We start from the raw sequence: 17,653 nt of genomic DNA on the forward strand, positions 1-17,653 counted from the left end.
TGTCCACGGCACGTACAGGACGAAGCTCAGCAGGGCATTACGGCGTGTATAATCCCATCGAGCAACCTTCACCGAAATATCCCAAACTTCGCCCCGCACAAATTGATTTCGTTACACGCACAAATCGAGGGTTAATTATTTTATCGCGCCCTGGATGTACGTGTACCTATATGTACCTACACCTACCTCGACAATCAAGGAGTCGTGGGGGCAAGGGTTTCAAAGCGCCTCGTCGCTCAAGGCGCACTGATTACACGCAACTAAATTGCGTATTGGCGAATTTATCAAGTGTACGCCGAGACGCCACTCCAAATTGCACACATTGTCGATACCGCCGGCTGGCCCCTGCGGCTGACGCGGAGGCTTTCAACACTTGCGTGTGTGTCTACGTATATACTATCAATGGATAATACACGTACAAGGACAGTGAATGGACGTAAGGGGTGACTTTGCCGAGGTGCATGTAAGTGATTGGTGAGTGGCAGTTTTGTTATTGGGAATTTGCGTGGACAAAAAGGGCGCGGGAAATCGGGACGCGGGAGAAGAAGAAGAAAAAAAATGGCAATAATAAAACACCGATTGGGAAAGTTCGACGAGGCGAATCGATTTGTATGTGTGTGTTTTTGTGCTCTTTACGAAGGCGTCAAAGTTTCATAACGGATTACTTGGAGTGGGGCGACCCGATTATGGTTTGACATTTTTTTTTTGCGGAGCGGAAAATCGCTTCGCTTGAGCTAGAATAATTTAAATTGCAAGTTTGTTCGTGGCATGGTGCACTGAGAGAGAAAAATAAAAATAAAAGTTACTGTGCTAAAATGGTAACCTGGTTCTGTTCGGTCGTCCAGAGACTTTTTACTATGTGAACAATGATTTTTAATGCTTAGAACAGTAATTTTTATTGAAAGCATAATGTTATTTTTACTGTTTGTACAATAGAAATTACTGTCCAGAATAATGGTAAAAATTAGGTTGGCAAAAGTAAAAAGTCCCTAGATGGTAGAATAACACCAGATTACCATTCTAGCACAGTATTTTTTTTTTTCTCTCAGTGTAACTGTTCAGCGTCTCATGACATTTATTTATTAATACATAGTTTTTCAATTTATATGTGTAGAATAATAACAATAATAATAATAATAATAATAATAATAATAATAATAATAATAATAATAATAATAATGATGTCCAAAAAACAGAACTTAAATACACTTTGTTAGCGAAAAATCCTCTCAACTATTAGAAAAATCACACATTTACTACAAAAAAAGTCAACGTTTGTACACGTGGTAAATAATCCCACAATTGAATCGAATAAATTAAAGTTGATGACATTTGCACTATTCGTGTGGAATTGAATGAATGTATCAAATCATTACACATTAGTATTATTCCCTGAAATTTTTCTGTTTCAGATATATCAACGACGTGAAACTTTCGCCACACCGCCGACTCGCTAGTCAACAATTTGTAAGAGCCAGTGTAGAAAGTTACCTCACGCATCGCCAGCCTCGACCACTGGTGAACAACTCCAACAACAAGTACACGCACACGTGTGTCTCCAAGCCCCTCTGTTGGAGGAAAAAAAAAAAAAAAAAAAAAAAAAAAACCATCCCTCTTGGCAAAGTGCCCTCCAGAGAGCAGGATCCGGTACAAAAGTGTGGGGGAAGCGTCGTTTTAACGCGCGGCCGAGCAAACTGGATGGAAGGGGGAGGGGAAAACCCGAAAATGCGGGCCACACTTGAGAAGTTGTGCACATCATCGCACGGCCGAGGCTGCACACGCTGTCGGGAAGACTAACGAGCGCTGGGAAGAAGGAAGAGATCGCGCCCTTCGGTCGGTCGCCTGCTTTATTGCGATATAAAAATCAAAGAGGGTAGTCCTGGGCGGCTTTTTTTCCCTTACACTTGACCGATCGCGCGAGGGATCGAGCTAATTTCGACGTCTCGGGAACCAGAGGAAGGGACGAGCGACGGGCGGGGAGGTATGGCTCGTTGTGTTTCGTTGCGTGCGATCGGATGATGTAACACAAAAAGGATAATACCACTCCTAAGGTGAGATTGTCGATGACTTGCGACTTGTTTTTTTTTTCTCTCTCGCGTATTTTCTTTTTTTTTTTTTTTTTTTTTTCTTCTTTTATATTGATTTTTCCTCAATTTTTATGATCAGATTATACTGGTGGTTGGTTTCATAAATGTTTGTACTGCGCTTTTTTTCGGCAGAAGAGAGCATGCGTTTCTGTCGATGAAATAACGAATGTAGCACATTTGTACGGGATCGGCTGACAAATATTGGTTTTTCATAGTATCAAACGTCAAGTGAGCAAAGCAAATATTGTATTCGTTGAAGCGTGATGTAATTATTAACCTTCATCAGGATACTTTCCAATACGGTGGGAATATTTGTTTGTTATTTCTTCGTTAAAATTTAAAAAAAAAAAAAAAAAAAAAAAAAAAAAAAAAAAGAATTGTTTTTCATGTACCAAAGAATCATAGCGTACTAGTGTAACTTTAAAATAAATTTATCGAAATTTTTTTTCTACACGACATTCAAAATAAAGAATCATGGAAATCGAAAGGCTCTTCAGTTCGTCGGATTATTTAGACTTTCTGAATAAAATCATTTATAAATGTGTACTAAAATGAATAATACATACAAATTGGATTAACCGAGATGAAAAAACAATAATATTCAAAATCATTATTTCCATCTTTCACGTGTATGTATTTTTTTATGAAAAATAGTGTAATATTTTTGATGATTTTTCATTTCAAATATAGTTTTAAAATTAATATTAAAGTCATTTGTAATGAGCTTAAATCTTAATTAAATAAAACAATACCCTTCATAAATAATTTTTTATCAATTATCCAATGAAGTCATGTTGAAATAATTAAAAATCTTGTTAAATTATTTGGGCTTTTGATCAAATTCTCGATCTAATATCACCGATTGGTTTAAGTTTCTTTAATACAATACATACAATTCATAAACAATCGACGGAAAAAAATGAGCGGAGAGTACTCCCATATATTTACGACACAGAGAAAGCGGTGATGTAAATTAAAAAAGAAAGAAAAAAACGTACTGATGATACAAAAGTAAATAATTGTGTTACAATTGTAAACAATTGAGGAAAAAATAAATAAATAAATAAAAAATAACTTTATAAACAGCGTATCATCTCTTCTCTGTGTACTAACTCTAAAAATCTCGCACATGATTTGTTTTTTATTATAAATCATCAGAGAAACGCCAGCGAGCTTATCTTCGCCGCCAACAGCGGGGCATCGTTTGAAGGTATTGCACAACTCGTAAAAAAAAAAAAAAAAAAAAAAAAAAAAAAATAAGGGAAAAAAAGGAGGAGAGGGCGGAGGTTACACAGTCGAAGGATGTCGGATTACGAGAGGATAAGGCTGGTGGTGCTCGGTGGAGCAAGCGTCGGCAAAAGTGCGATAATACGCCGGCTGCTCGGTCAGGGATTCAGCGACAAGTACAGGCCGACCGTCGAAGATCTGTACTCGCGTGAGTGCACCCTTGGTACGCTCACGCTAAAGGTTGACCTGCTCGATACGGCTGGTGAGTTTTTCTAATGTTGATTGTATTTTTTTATTTTTTTTTTTTTTATTGGCTCAGAGGCATTAGTTAACTGGATTTATTGATTATTCAAGCTGTCCTTTTCTTAAACCAAGAAATGTATCAAAGCCTTGGTGAAGAAAAATACTGTCCAAAACTAAATTTTTTAATTTGTACAAGACTGAATTTTTAAATAACTATTTTAAAGACATTTTTTCGGAGTATAATTCGGTATGTAAAGGAAAATGAGTACGAAATATATTTAATCACAATTTTCTGAAAATTAATGCCGTGTACAAAATATTTTAAACATATTTTAAGCTATGGTAAACAAAATAACAAATAGATAATATTTATAAGAAACAATTTTTTCGAAAACTACATAAATAAATGATCAAGTATATAAAAATGCTTATCTTTCGTAAAATTTGTTTTTCCAACATTCCCGTGATACCACGCTATGTAAAATGTGTTTAATTAATCTCTAAAATAGTTTTTAAAATTCATTTCAAAAATATTAATAATTTAAATTTGTTTTAAAAATTTTTTAAAAATGTTTTCGAACGATATATACACTATTTAAATAACACATCGCATTCGTGCTCCGCGAAGACGTTAATAAATATACTAAAATAATTTTACGATATTCTGTCGACAAAACTTAACTTAAAATACATGTATTTTCACGTGATGCGATTCACTTTTAGTTACGATTTTTCTCATGAGCACATAAGGAAAAGTAGCAAAAGAGTCGCAAAAATGAAAGCCATTTTTCTCAACCAAATAAATTTGAAAATGCATAAAAAAGGTGAACAGCTTCAAATTATCATTTAATAGCGTTTCGCTTGTATAATATGTTACGAAATTTTTTCAAATTCACTATATCCATTTTTACCTTCAACAGCCTGTGAATATTAAAAATGAAAAAAATAAATTAAAAAAAAGACAAACTAAAACAATGAGTACACTTGCAGGCGACCAACAGTTCCCGGCAATGCGCCGGCTAAGTATAGCCACAGCCCACGCTTTTCTCTTGGTATACTCGACCTGCTCGCTGGCGAGCTTCGAGTGCGTCAAACGCTGCTTCGAGGAAGTCAGGGAACAAAGACCCGATTTCCAGGTAATCTTTTTTTCTGAGGGTATTCCCTGTAAAAAAAAAAAAAACACTGCCAATTTCTTTTTTAAACTGCATTCCACAAAAAATCGTTGGTTATTAAACTTGGACATGGATACAACCTCGAATTTTTTTACAATACAATTTGAAAATACATTACAATTCGATAGAAACAACTATTTAGGATAAAAGTCGAGGTATTTAAAAAAGTATAAATAATAAATACTGTCACGTACAGTATGGGACTAATTTAAATAATTTATTAAGATAATTTAAATTTTAATAATTTTAATTTTCATTAATTTCAATAATTTTTTCAAAATCATTTACAAGAAACTTTAATATTTAGAATTTACTGCATTTATCTACTAAAAAAATTTTTTCATTAGTATATTACATTTAGTGAAGAATACAAAGTTTTTTCAGAAAAAAATTTTCCTTTTAATATTTAAAAATATACAAAATAATTGTGCCCAAGTTTGTTTGTTGTCGACGGAGTTGGGCATCGATAATGTTTGAAAACTTAAGGCTGCAATTTTCTTCTAAATATTTACATATTTATGTAATTATTTCTTCTGAAATTTTTTGATTCCAAATTATATACGTTCGTATTATAAACTAGGCGTTCGCCAATTAAACACAATATTTATACATTATGTACATACTACAAGTCTTGAATAAAGATTAATTCTAACTCCAAGTCTTCCTTGAGTTGCTGTGAATGTGGACTTATGATATAACAAACAGAGTAAGATCAATTTGGAAAGGGTGTAAAAAAAAAAAAATCTAATCTATTTTAGAAGCACGTAATAAATTATTTTTCGTGCACCCTTACAAGTGCACTTTCATTCATTATTGTTGCAGTATAGATAATAATCACTAAAAATTAAAAAATTTGTATAAATAAAGTTATCGTTTGTGATTCTCAACAAATAGGAAGTGCCGATGGTCATAGCCGGAAATAAACTCGACTTGACGCTGGCACACAGAGAAGTGCCGCTTGAGGACGTGAGCGAGTGGTTGTACTGCGAACTACCAAAGCTCAGGGCCAAAGTGATCGAGTGCTCGGCAAAGGATGACGTAAACGTCAAAGAGTTGTTTCGCTGTTTCGTAACGCTGTCCAGGATAGTACCGAAAAATCCAACGAGCGAGCCTGACGAGTCGGGCTTGAAGAGGCGCTCCTCGGCTTACGGACCGCGCAGGTACCTCGGCAGTTTGTATGTGCTACAACTTTTTTTAGCGCTTCTCTGTGTTATTTTTTTTTTTTTTGCCTTTATGTTGCCTGTAGATCATTAGCTACAACGCGATGTAGTGCTCAGGTGTCCAAGCTGATGGTCATTTTTGGAACACCTGCAACTTGGAGTAAAATCGAAATGAACTAGAGTTCAATTATAAATTATAATTGCTTCTTTAATTTGTTTGATTTTAAATTAACAACGAATTCAATGGTGTTCAGTTTAACAAACAAATTTGATTTGTTAATAGAAACAATTCATGGATATTTCAACTAAAAATAAATTATAAACGTAGGTTGATTGACATTTTGATTAAAAAACGAATTTAATTGGTAAATGACACAATTTTCAATTAAAAATTAAAATTAATTTACATTGCATTGGATTTTAATTTGAAATTGAATTCAATTGATGTAGAAAAAATTACTTAAATTATACTTCTTATTGTTTTGTATTTCAATTGCAATTTAATTTAGTTATTGACTGAATTGTAAATTAATTAACAATTACTTTTTCATTTGATTTTTTTTGTCTTCCGAAATTTAATATTTTAAGTATACTGACTGAAATAAGCCGACAATAGTTTTAAATTGATTGTATTTGTCATGAAAATGATGTCTGCAATCGAGTGTTATATTACTATATACAGAAAACACGACATTTTGGTTTTCTTTACTTAATCTCTACTTTTTTTTTTTTTTTTAATAGCTTAGTACCTATTTTATAAAAATTACGATACTGAAACTTGAGTACTAATGTAATAATATATTTAGCATTATTTTTAAATTAAATTACATATTACAAATTTATTTTTTAATAAATAATGATTGATTGCTAAAAGTTTTTGTTGGCCCATGTTTACGTACGTGTGGCACACTAGACAGAAATATGAAAAATAATCAACCAGTATTTACGTACTCTAGATACAATATTTTATACTAACAAATAAAGACTTGAATTTTGAATTTGTCAAAAAAAAAAAAAAATTAAATCGAATTATTAATTTTTCAGTGAAATTTTTTAATCAACAGCTCGGCATTTCTTATCGTATTGAGGAAAAGAAAAACTCTGGAGAGCCCTGCAAAATGCAAATAAAAAACTGTGCCTCTCGTATAATATACTGAGAAAAAGTACAATAATAGTAATAAACCTGTACTCTCCTATTGAACGGTTTTCAGCACACGATCGGGCAGTCCGAGCAGCGCAGGGGCACCAGGGAGTCCAAAACAGGTGCTGGCAGCACAAGGCTCGAGCGTGGTCGCGGTGGCCGAGGAGGTCAAGAGCAAACCTCGCAGCCGTAGTCTGATAAGGCGCCACAGCCGCAAGACCAAGCAGCAGATACGCGACGCCCACGCGGAGGACTGCAACATCTCGTAAAATTACGGGGCCGCCGGAGTGTACCTTGTATCAGCGTCTTCGAAGGTACACTTCTTCGAATATCGCGTTTTTTTTTTTCTTTCTATTTAATTACAAACTGCAGCTGTACCGTCCTGAGTACCGACATTTTTGTTGGCTCTACTGATTTTTATGCACACTAGGTTCTGTTATCATTTCTTTTTTTGTCATTTGGTATCCGAAGCACAACTCTCGAGTCTGTATGGGATGCGCCAAATTAATGTCTTTGTATATCCGAGCGTCAATAAATAATATACGCAGTCACCTTCTTGATTGACACATATTCAAATTTGGACGGAAGCGCTTTTTAAAAAAACTTTGCACTACAATTATTTTTTCTAAAAGTCTAGTGCATTTTTTGTACTGAATATGTATGTTTTTTTTCTTACTACCTTTTGTTTCACACTAGCAATATTGCAATACTTTTTCGAAGAAAAAAAATTTGTTCCAGAATCCAAGTGTCAAGATGTCTAATGAAAGTATTAATATATTTTTAAAATACTTTAATACAGTAAATTTACTCTCTAAAAAAGGGGGGAAAAAAACTTTTTTTCATATCTTATTGTGTTTTTATAAGTACAATAAAAACAAAATATTTAAATAGTGCATTAAATTTTTGAAAAAAAAAAAATTGTTATTTTAGTCATCAACAAAACAAATGTATTCAAGTCCAAATATATACTATTACGATTTTAAATCTCATCGTTAATCTCCTTTTATTAATAATCTAAGCTCGTGGCATTGACGAGGAGTAAAAAGTTGTGAAAAAAAAAAAATAAATAAACAAATTTTTTAAAAATGTTACTATAATAACACATCCAACATTACTCAACATAAAATGCCACAGACGGTACAGCAGCAACAGCAGCGATCTTGTATTTTTCGTAAATTTCATTAAATAAATTCGAGCACAGTATTAGCTAATTATTGTACCGCGAACAGTCCTCTTGTAATGTTCCAGCGTCGATTATGACTTTTCACAATAAAGCGGCTCGTTATGATATCGTTACATTGTGCAAGGAATAATGGTGTTCTCTCAAATATCACAGCACGTCCATTGGAATAGGCCATACATAATTACAATCATACGTCGTTGGTACTCGATTTCCTTTTACTCACAAAAAAAAAAAAAAAAAAAAAAAAAATAGCATTTCTCTTCACGAAACGAAACTCGAAAAGAATACATCATACCTTAACGATCTAGCTCGAGATACCAGTTGAAGATTACAATGGTCGGGAGTCCGCTCAAGCGATTTTCAACATGGGTAATGTGCTATTCGATCACTCCCAGGCGTTACCTGCTTTTTATGAACGTGCACAAGCTTAATCCACGTCCGTTTAGCGAAAACCTTCAAATATGCATACTCTATTCGTTTGACATTCCAAGTCGGAAAAGCTTTCCCTGTGACGATGAAAAAAAAAAAAAAAAAAAACCTGTATCCAAACATCTTACGCACAAATTTTTTATGTTTATTTTTTAAGACGAGATCAAAGCTAAGGGGTATCAGTTTGTTTAGCCTTTTTTTAAGCGTGTACTCTGTAGAAGGTGGAAAAAAAATACGTATGTCGGTTATGGAAATGCTGCAGAGTTGAGGAAAAATAGCTGGCACAAAGGGATATTGAGAAGCTTTTTTTTACTGTAGGTCGCGTAAGTGTTTTTTTTTTTTTTTTTTTTTTTTCCGTTTTTGACGACTTTCACAAACTTGCGGGTATCGATCGAGTGGTTTTTCTTCGCATTGTTTGTCGAATATATAGTTCATACTGAGTAAATGCAAAAGTTCACAATAGTAACTTACTAATAATTACACTTGAAATCTTCTGAAACGATACGACGGGCGTATCTTTGATGAAATAAAACATTATATAATGTACAAGTTATTTTTATAAACCTGTCCGCAACTCGTGAAATTCTATCGCTATAGACCGCATCTATGGACATAAAAAGACAAGACTTCTTTAAGCTTTTTAATAATACTTTCTTCAACACGTGCGATAAGAATATAATCCATTTTTAACGAGAAATGTGATATTTAACTTCTAAAATGTATAATCATGAAATTTTTGTTCTAGTGGCTATAATTTTGTTATTAAATCCAACACCGGTGGTCACGTACTTATTCCATGAAGTTTAAAAGCTTGAAGACAAAAAAAGCTTCCTTACTCACCAACAAACAGTTCATCAAAAATTTTCATGAAACCCTTACCCTTCAAGCATGTATACAACGCGTTCTTTGATGCAGCAACGAAATCTCAATTCTTAAGTAAAAAATTCATTCTTGCATGCATTTTCCGTCATTCTCATCCCACGTAAACGTTTTTTCCCATTTTTCTCCATTCTTCCCAACCTTGACGCGCCTCTTTGTATACGTAAAATATGCATAAACCAAGATAGCCTTCCTTTGCATGATTAAAAAAAATGAAATGTTAGATTATGCCTTTTGAGCTACTAAATACTAAACTATGCATAATAATATAATCCAATTGAAAGATGGTAAGAGCTGAAAAATACGCTGACAACTGATTTAACATCATGTAATTTCAAAAAGTTTTTTTTTTTTTTTTTTTTCTGTAGCAGCCCAGATTAATTGTATCAATCCATTCATTAATTGACTATTACTGTGATAATTAATTGTGAAGATAGAATATTTTATCGAAGAATAAAATTTTTAAGGGTGCGCTAGTGTTTTTTTTCTTGAATTTCAAGCACAATCAATATTAATTTGTAAAAATAAATTAAAGAAATAAGTTTATTGGTGATATAACTCCAGAGATCATACGAGTTGACAGAAAAATATAGCGCAGGTGTAAAGTAATTTTTTAATTTTCTTAAAAAATGAGCTAATTGTTTTAATAAATTTACTAAACAAACACCAGTAAACGATATTTTTTTTCTTTTTTAATCAGTAAAACTCGCTTTATAGAACCCATTACTTATTCCAAATACATTTACTTACATTTTTAGATTCAAGGGTATAAAGTCGGTACTAAAACATGCAACTTAGCCATTTTAATTTATTGATTGATTGAAAACTCCCCTTTGAGAAGAAAAAAAAAAAAAAAGAAAAAGGTGGAAAATCAGAAAATTAAAGCTCACCTTCCATCCGATGGGTGAGGGAAAAAAAATCGCGACGCGATAGGAAATGAAGATCAATCGGGAGAATTGGAAAATACCATTTCGCTCTTTTTTTCTTTTCCCGGCTTCACTCTTCGTTTATCTAAGCTGGTTCTTTGAGCTAAGCTCGCCCGTCGATCCTTATTTCCCCACTTCTTGCGTATTAAACCGCCACAAGCTATTGTTCCGCCAATGCACTATCCTTCCGTGCAAATTTGCTGTATCAGTTTGGTGAAGTGCAGTCGGATAACTAATGTAATTATTGCTCACTACAATATAATTTTTCATTATTTTTTTTACAATGCACGAAAAATCAAGTACAGTTACTCCATCTCATATTTATTGTATTGTGTTTTTTCAATATCAAGTGCTGTTGCGAATCATTGCAATTAATTTTTTTTTTAATCCCGTAAGTAAATCATAACAATTGTTTGTATCGATCAAACAATAAAAAGGTTTCAGTAACATAACAATTTTTTTAACCTTCGACTGTAATAAAAAAATTTTATATAAATATTTCTCCAAAAAATTAAGACACTTAAAACGTTTTTGTACGCAGTAGTTTTTATTACACGCTGAGTTTTCGTGTGATACAAACTTTTTTTTTTAATTCTAATTTAGCAACTTTTTTTTCAAGTTACACTAACTTTTTAAAATTTAAGATACCTTATCGCAGTTCACATCAAAATCGATTTTTACTTGATAAATTTCGCATTGATACATTTAATATGGTTCCAATAAACCATCAGTCTGACTAAATAGGAGAGTATAGAAGGGTTACACAACATAAGAAAAAGTCTACCAAAAGAGAAAAATTTTTTCGTACATCCGTATTACTTTCAATAAATTATAATATAATGTGAAGGCAAGAGAAAACTGCAGTAAAAAAGTTTTACATCAAGCTGATTTTGTGTAACTGCAAAAACAGAACAAGTAGAACGAGTCAATAATATGGTCAGACCAGTAGTTTTGCATTTACACTCAACCATACAGTTATTCCAAATATCTCAATGCACTTAATCGACAAATATTCATAACAATCATAACTCTTAGGCCCATTTCACGATCGAGTTTATTAATTGTAAATGGTGGGAAAAAATCGGCATGACTATCAAGTTTTACTTATGACGTCAATTGATATTCAGATTCGCACTATTTTAAAAACATATATTTCACATTGGCATCGTATAGTCCTCCTGTGGATTCTATGTTCCTGTGCATCTATTTTCTATCATAACTGGGGGACTCCCTGCATGGCGCGCCAACCTCCGGGGTTAATTCGAACGTTCATTTTCTTCGTCAGCATTCATCGCGTGATCCACTTCGATTTCATTACAAATTCAATCAAACCGATCATAATTTTATATGTCTTTCTAATAAAAAAAAAATACGGTTAAAAAAAAAAGCCTATCGTAGCGACACCCACGCATCCAGAGCTATCGTTTTATTATATCGATCGACCTCCTCATCTCACGCCCCACACAGCTTTCGAGGTCGTCATCGAAGAGTATGTACATATACTTAAGTACATCCTGTTGGAGGCGTGAAACACATGCCCCTGTGCGTCCAGTACAGCCTCGAGCTCATTGGACTGACGAGAGCAGTGCACCAATTATACGCCCGCACGTGCGACCATAGATATCTCAAATTTAGGTCGGTTGCTCGCACGCGTGGATCAACGGAGAAGAGACAAATTACTTAACACGCGAGCTGTTGACCCGATGGTAAATTTTGCCGGACAAAGATTTTTTGGAATACAAAAAAAAAGAAAAAAAAAAGAAAGCTTTTTAGGGTCTTAAAACTACGTGAACTAGATAATTTTAAACATTTATTACTATTTTTTCATGTTAACTAAACATCAATAACTAATTTTTTTTTTTCTAACAGAAATTTCGAAGGAAATACCAAATATTTATGAAAAAATCGTAGAAAAAAAAAAATACACTATTTATTTAAGCTTTGTAGGTAATACCCATTTATTTTCAACTGTAGAAAAACATTCCCGAAACACAATGTGGTTGATGCAAAATATTTAGAATCAAATAATGTCATTGATTGTTGGATATATTTATGTACATGGGGTAGGTATTAATTTGCATAGCATTGCTTATTTTTATTAAAACAGATATTCAGGTACTATAACAATGAGGTGGTAAAAAATGATAAAAAATACTATTATTTTTGCTTTGATATTGTATGGTGCTAAGTATTTGCAGACTTATGTAGATATTTCAAAGCAACTTGTTTATTTCTTTTCAAGTTTAAGAAAACTCATATGACATCAAACTTAATTATTAATTAAGGTAGTATGAAATAAATAAATTTTATTATTGAAGTATGTGTAAAATTGAAAAAAATTATAAGTATTACGCAACTGCTACCCCTTGCGTGAAAATATACACAATATTTTATATGGTAATTATTGTTTTCTGGACCTCGAAGACCACCCTTTATCGTCAAGTTTTCCATGTACATTAAGGTTTGTTTGAAATTCCAACGATAAGGTGTTGCTAAAATGAAAAAAAAATTCATCAAGAATCTTAAAACATTTTTTACTTTCCAGACATCGTTTCGTGAAAAGAATGCTAAAGACGTTGTAGGTTTGTTGATATTTCAAAATTCAAGTTCGTTACTTACACTTAACTGTAACTTAGTTGTAAACGATGAATAAAAAAGACCGTCCCATTGAACAAAATTTTTGCCACGCATCAAACATAGAATTATTGTTAACGTTGGTTATGTGTAAAAAATAAAATAAATTAGACTTGGCGCAATATTCATTATGTCCGTGCTCATGAGCAAATTAAAAAAAAATTAAAAAGAGAGGAGATGCTTTGTAAATTAAATAATGTAAAGTTAAAAAAAAATTATCCTGAAAATGCAGCTTCAACTGCAATTTTCAGAATTAAGAAAATGATACTTTGAAGTGTTAATTTTTAAAGTCAAAAGTTATTTGTTTTTTTAAATAGATAATTATCGAGGGGCATTACAAAACTGAAACTTTACTTTACTTATGATGTCTTTAAGTCGTGAGGTATTTTTTTATTCATTCATATTATTGTACTAATCAAATTGACAAAATTATATTAATTTCGAACAATATAACGTCGAACTTACATACACCAAAATATTTTTCATTGAATTATAAGTGTTTTTTCCTAGTGCGATCGTGACATCTGAAAAACCAAACAGTGACAAAATTTTTATAAAAATTAAAAAATTGTTTTCTCTCGTTTTTGCCAAAACTAGACATCGAGAAAATTCATCATCGTATTTATAAAATAAATAATATTTGAAAGTCCAATAGAAATATATGGAAATTGATACGCAAAAATATTTGAGATTTCTATATATTTTTATGAAAAAAAATAATGATAAAAAATATAATAATAATAATAATAATAATAATAATAATAATAATAATAATAATGAATATGGTGGTTAAAAAAATTAAAAAGGCGTCAAAATACGGTCAAACAAAAAATAAAAAAAATTTTTTTACATTTAAACGATGGTGTGAGTTTAGTTAAAGATAATTTTTTCCTAGGGGGAAGTCAATCTGTTTACGAGTTTTATAACACGTACATACCTTTAAAATATCAATCCTGAAATGACAATTGTTGAAGGATTCATATTTTAAAAATAGATGTATCTATAATTATAAAAAAAATGATACTTTGGGTAAGATAATTGTTACTCTACATGAAACGTTAAAGAATTATATCACGATTAATCATAAATTATATAAAAAATTTATAAAAGTCGCATTAATTATAAAAAACGATACAACTTTTGATGGTTATTATAAATTGTATTAATTGATTTGTTCAAAAATGTTAAAAACTGATGTGGTAGAAGAAAAATTAAATGAAAGTGCAAAATCAATTTGCTGTATTTATACAATACGTTCAATTTCTACATTTCAAGTATAATAAATCCATAATACGCAGTTTGATAAAATTTACTAAGTAAATGTAGGAAAATGACAAATACGATAATTTTATTAGGAGCTTTTGGGCTTCGCAAAATAAGTAAGTGTATATTCATACATATATATTCTATCTTGTGAAAAAAAATAATAAACAATGTAAGAAAAAAAAGGTAAAAATTTATTCTACACAATACTGCTGTGCAAAACACGGTACGTAACTGTGTACTATATATTATTATGGACTAGTAATTAATCGACATTATTAAGTAATGAAGATAATTTTTCATAATAGGAATTACCAGCGTGCATTTGATAATTCATGCATACTAATTAATTTATAACTGTCCACAGGGGAGTAACTTTTTTTTAAAAGATCTACTTTAACGAGAACCGTGTAAATAAAACGTAGAATCGATCATTTGCCGCATAGCTGTGTAAAAAATGAAGATGAGGAGGAAAAAAAGGGGTCATCGAATCATCCCGGAATTCAATTCCAATTCTTCATTGCGTTGTGCGGTGAATAACTAACCAATGTGATGGAGGATAAAGTCTTTGATTTTTTAAATTGATGTTATATATTACATCGATTTTTTTTCCGTTTTTTTACAAAAAAGTTTTTTTTTTGTTTGAAAAGTGCAAAACTTTAAAATACAATCAAACGTATAATTCGAAATATTCATAGACGGAAAACACATAAATACCGCATACAGAGCATCAATAAATATTCAAACGGAACATTTATTACGTAATAATCAATCAAATGCGTGGACCATTTTATCGCAACTTTAATAAGTAACAAAGAAAAGAAAAAAAAAAAAGAGAGAGAGAATCAAAATACTTCATATGACACACCTTTGTTCAAAGATGCAGAGATTTTGTAACGAAACAGTCGAAACAGTTGTAACGACACGGCAAGTTATTTTTTTTTAAACCACCACTCAGCTGTACCAGTATTACCGTAGCTTAGGGTAAAATATGCCTAATGCTGGACAACTTTGAACGATATGCCAAGTTGGAAAGGCAAAAATTTTCAGCAACAATTTGAAAAAAAAAAAAAAAAAAAAAAAAAAAAAAAAAAAAAAAAAATCATTGTACAAGTACTCGTAATACGTACACAATGAGCAAACTCAACTCTTAAAGTTTGAAAGTTATAACGTACGTATACAACAAAAAATATGTAATCGATAAGAGGCGAAATGTGTGCCATCGGAGATTTTATTGACAAATCTGAGTGTCTTTTTCTCTCTTGACCCAATACCCTTTACCGAAGCATCACTATAAACTATTGCCCCGAATCTGTATACACTCGCACTTGTAAAGTACTGGTATGACAAACACTCGAAAGTCCGGATCGGCCGCTAACAAGCCGAAAAGCGTAGGAAAAGTTTTCAATTTTCATCGTAATTTGCATATTAAAAACTGCAGTAAAATTCTTCTTTCAAACAGTAAAACACACGAGGAATAATATTTTCTGTGATCAATATCATCATATTTGTTTTGCGTTATTCGTGCTTTTCCAGGTGGTTTCACGTGCTTCATAGTATTATTTTTAACAAGAGAGTGAGCAAAGATGTCAAAAGCGCAAATTTAGGAAAATAAAATGTAAAAACAGTGTGTGTGTTCAATCTAAGTGTGTAACCAAAAAGAGAAAAAAAAAAATGCACGGCGAAATAACAATGATACGTGTAAAAAAAAAAAGTTATTTCACATTACTTCTATAACATGAGTGATAATAATACAGCGTTTCGAGGAAGCGAAGATGATTAAATTATCCGCGCAAACGGCACAGTATTATACATGTATAAATGAGCGTACACGCACAGTATATATGGATGTGCCATAGCATTTGCGAGCGCCCAGGTAACAATTTAATAATGTATTGTGTACAATATTGTTTTGTCGAGTAAACAATAAATGATGAAAGACCAAAAGTGATCTAAAGTACGTCAATAAAGACATTTTAAACAAATACATGTATATGTGCTCAAGTGTTCGCGAGTTACCTCTTTTGTTGACTCAACAGAGCCCCGATTGTTTCCCATTCACCTTCCTTATTGTACATTACATGTATATCCTTTTGTTGTACCGATAAATGTTACATAAATGTACACTTACAACCTATTTATGTTTTCTGATGACTTTGACAATTTTAATCAACGTGAAAAGATATTCTCATTCTCAATCAATATTGAACATAAGAAAAAAAAAAAAAAAAAAAAAAAAAAACAACTTTCGACTGAAAATCAACGTAAGTACCATGTGCCAGTCATGGAAGCATATTTTTAATTCGAGTTCGAAAACAAAAAAATAGCATAATGCATACATTACACCTACATCATTACTTACAATGTATAATTATTATCATTTTTTTTTTTAATAACTCAAGTAATATAAATTTCTACATATTACATCGCCATGTACTTACACTGAGAGAGAAAAAAAAAAAAAATTCAGAGAAATTCCAGCAAAAATTACCATTCTGCACAGTAAATCGGTTGCAAGCTGGTAAAACAGGAAAAAGTTATTATTTTTCATAGTAAAAATTGTTGTTTTAACAGTAAAAATTTCTCCTCTATAGTTTTTATTATTTGTTTTCTCTCAGTTTACCAACGATAAGCATAAATGGACAGAAGCAAAAAAAAAAAAGATGCCCTAATCAAGCAGCATCTATACATAAAGTACATGCAAGTACCACAGCTTCATATATATAGCCAAATGAAAAGAGAAGGAGAGAGAGCACTCCAACTAACGAACAGTAATTACATGGTCGAAACAGCCCGGGATCATCATCTTCCCCCGAGGGGGTAGCGGCTGCTTTTCTTTTCACACTCCGCCGGTGAATCACAAATCGCGAAAAATACTTCACGTGTCAGCGACCAGCGAAATTGCAACCAGCCTATTCCGTACTATACGTACTATCGATTAATCGTACGGTTTTTAACGAGCACGTGAGCGCATGACTTTTATCGTTTCGCGACTTCGCGGGTCAACGAGCATTTACGGGGTGGCTGGCTATTTTTATCAAAATTTTTCGTTTTTTTTTTTTTTTTTTTTTTTTTTTTTTTATATGCACATACCGAAACCGTACTCGAGTAAAGTAGCTTTTACTCGAGTCAACTTTTTCTTTATTCTCGTTTCGACATTTTGTAACTTTTAGGGAGTATAAAAATTATGCACAATGAAAGAATTACAACATCAGTGAACGTGACATGAAACTTTGTGTGACTAAAAAAACTTTTCTTTTTTATTTCGATTTCAATTAAAAATACATATTGCTAATAATTATGCTTAAA

At 32.0% G+C, this 17,653-nt stretch overlaps 1 protein-coding gene across 4 annotated transcripts; it reads left to right on the plus strand.

Annotated features, from left to right (window-relative positions):
• Positions 1-3,357: 3,357 nt before the first annotated feature.
• Positions 3,358-7,359, plus strand: LOC106638472 (ras-like protein 1). Of its 4 annotated transcripts, XM_089590596.1 has the most exons (5): positions 3,358-3,576; positions 4,548-4,693; positions 5,624-5,900; positions 6,978-7,002; positions 7,101-7,359. In XM_089590596.1, exons 1-5 carry the CDS (start codon positions 3,390-3,392, stop codon positions 7,297-7,299), a joined length of 834 nt encoding a protein of 277 aa, XP_089446722.1. In that variant the 5' UTR covers positions 3,358-3,389; the 3' UTR covers positions 7,300-7,359. The 4 variants fall into 4 exon arrangements, with proteins under 4 accessions (XP_089446722.1, XP_089446720.1, XP_089446721.1 ...); XM_089590594.1 differs by lacking the exon at positions 6,978-7,002 and having other exon boundaries at positions 5,624-5,904; XM_089590595.1 differs by lacking the exon at positions 6,978-7,002 and having other exon boundaries at positions 5,624-5,889.
• Positions 7,360-17,653: the final 10,294 nt, after the last annotated feature.

This window comes from Copidosoma floridanum, unplaced genomic scaffold (assembly GCF_036245765.1).
Source record: "Copidosoma floridanum isolate Cflo_tuat_1 unplaced genomic scaffold, Cflo_Japanese_pri ptg000012l, whole genome shotgun sequence".
Lineage (NCBI taxonomy): Eukaryota > Metazoa > Arthropoda > Insecta > Hymenoptera > Encyrtidae > Copidosoma > Copidosoma floridanum.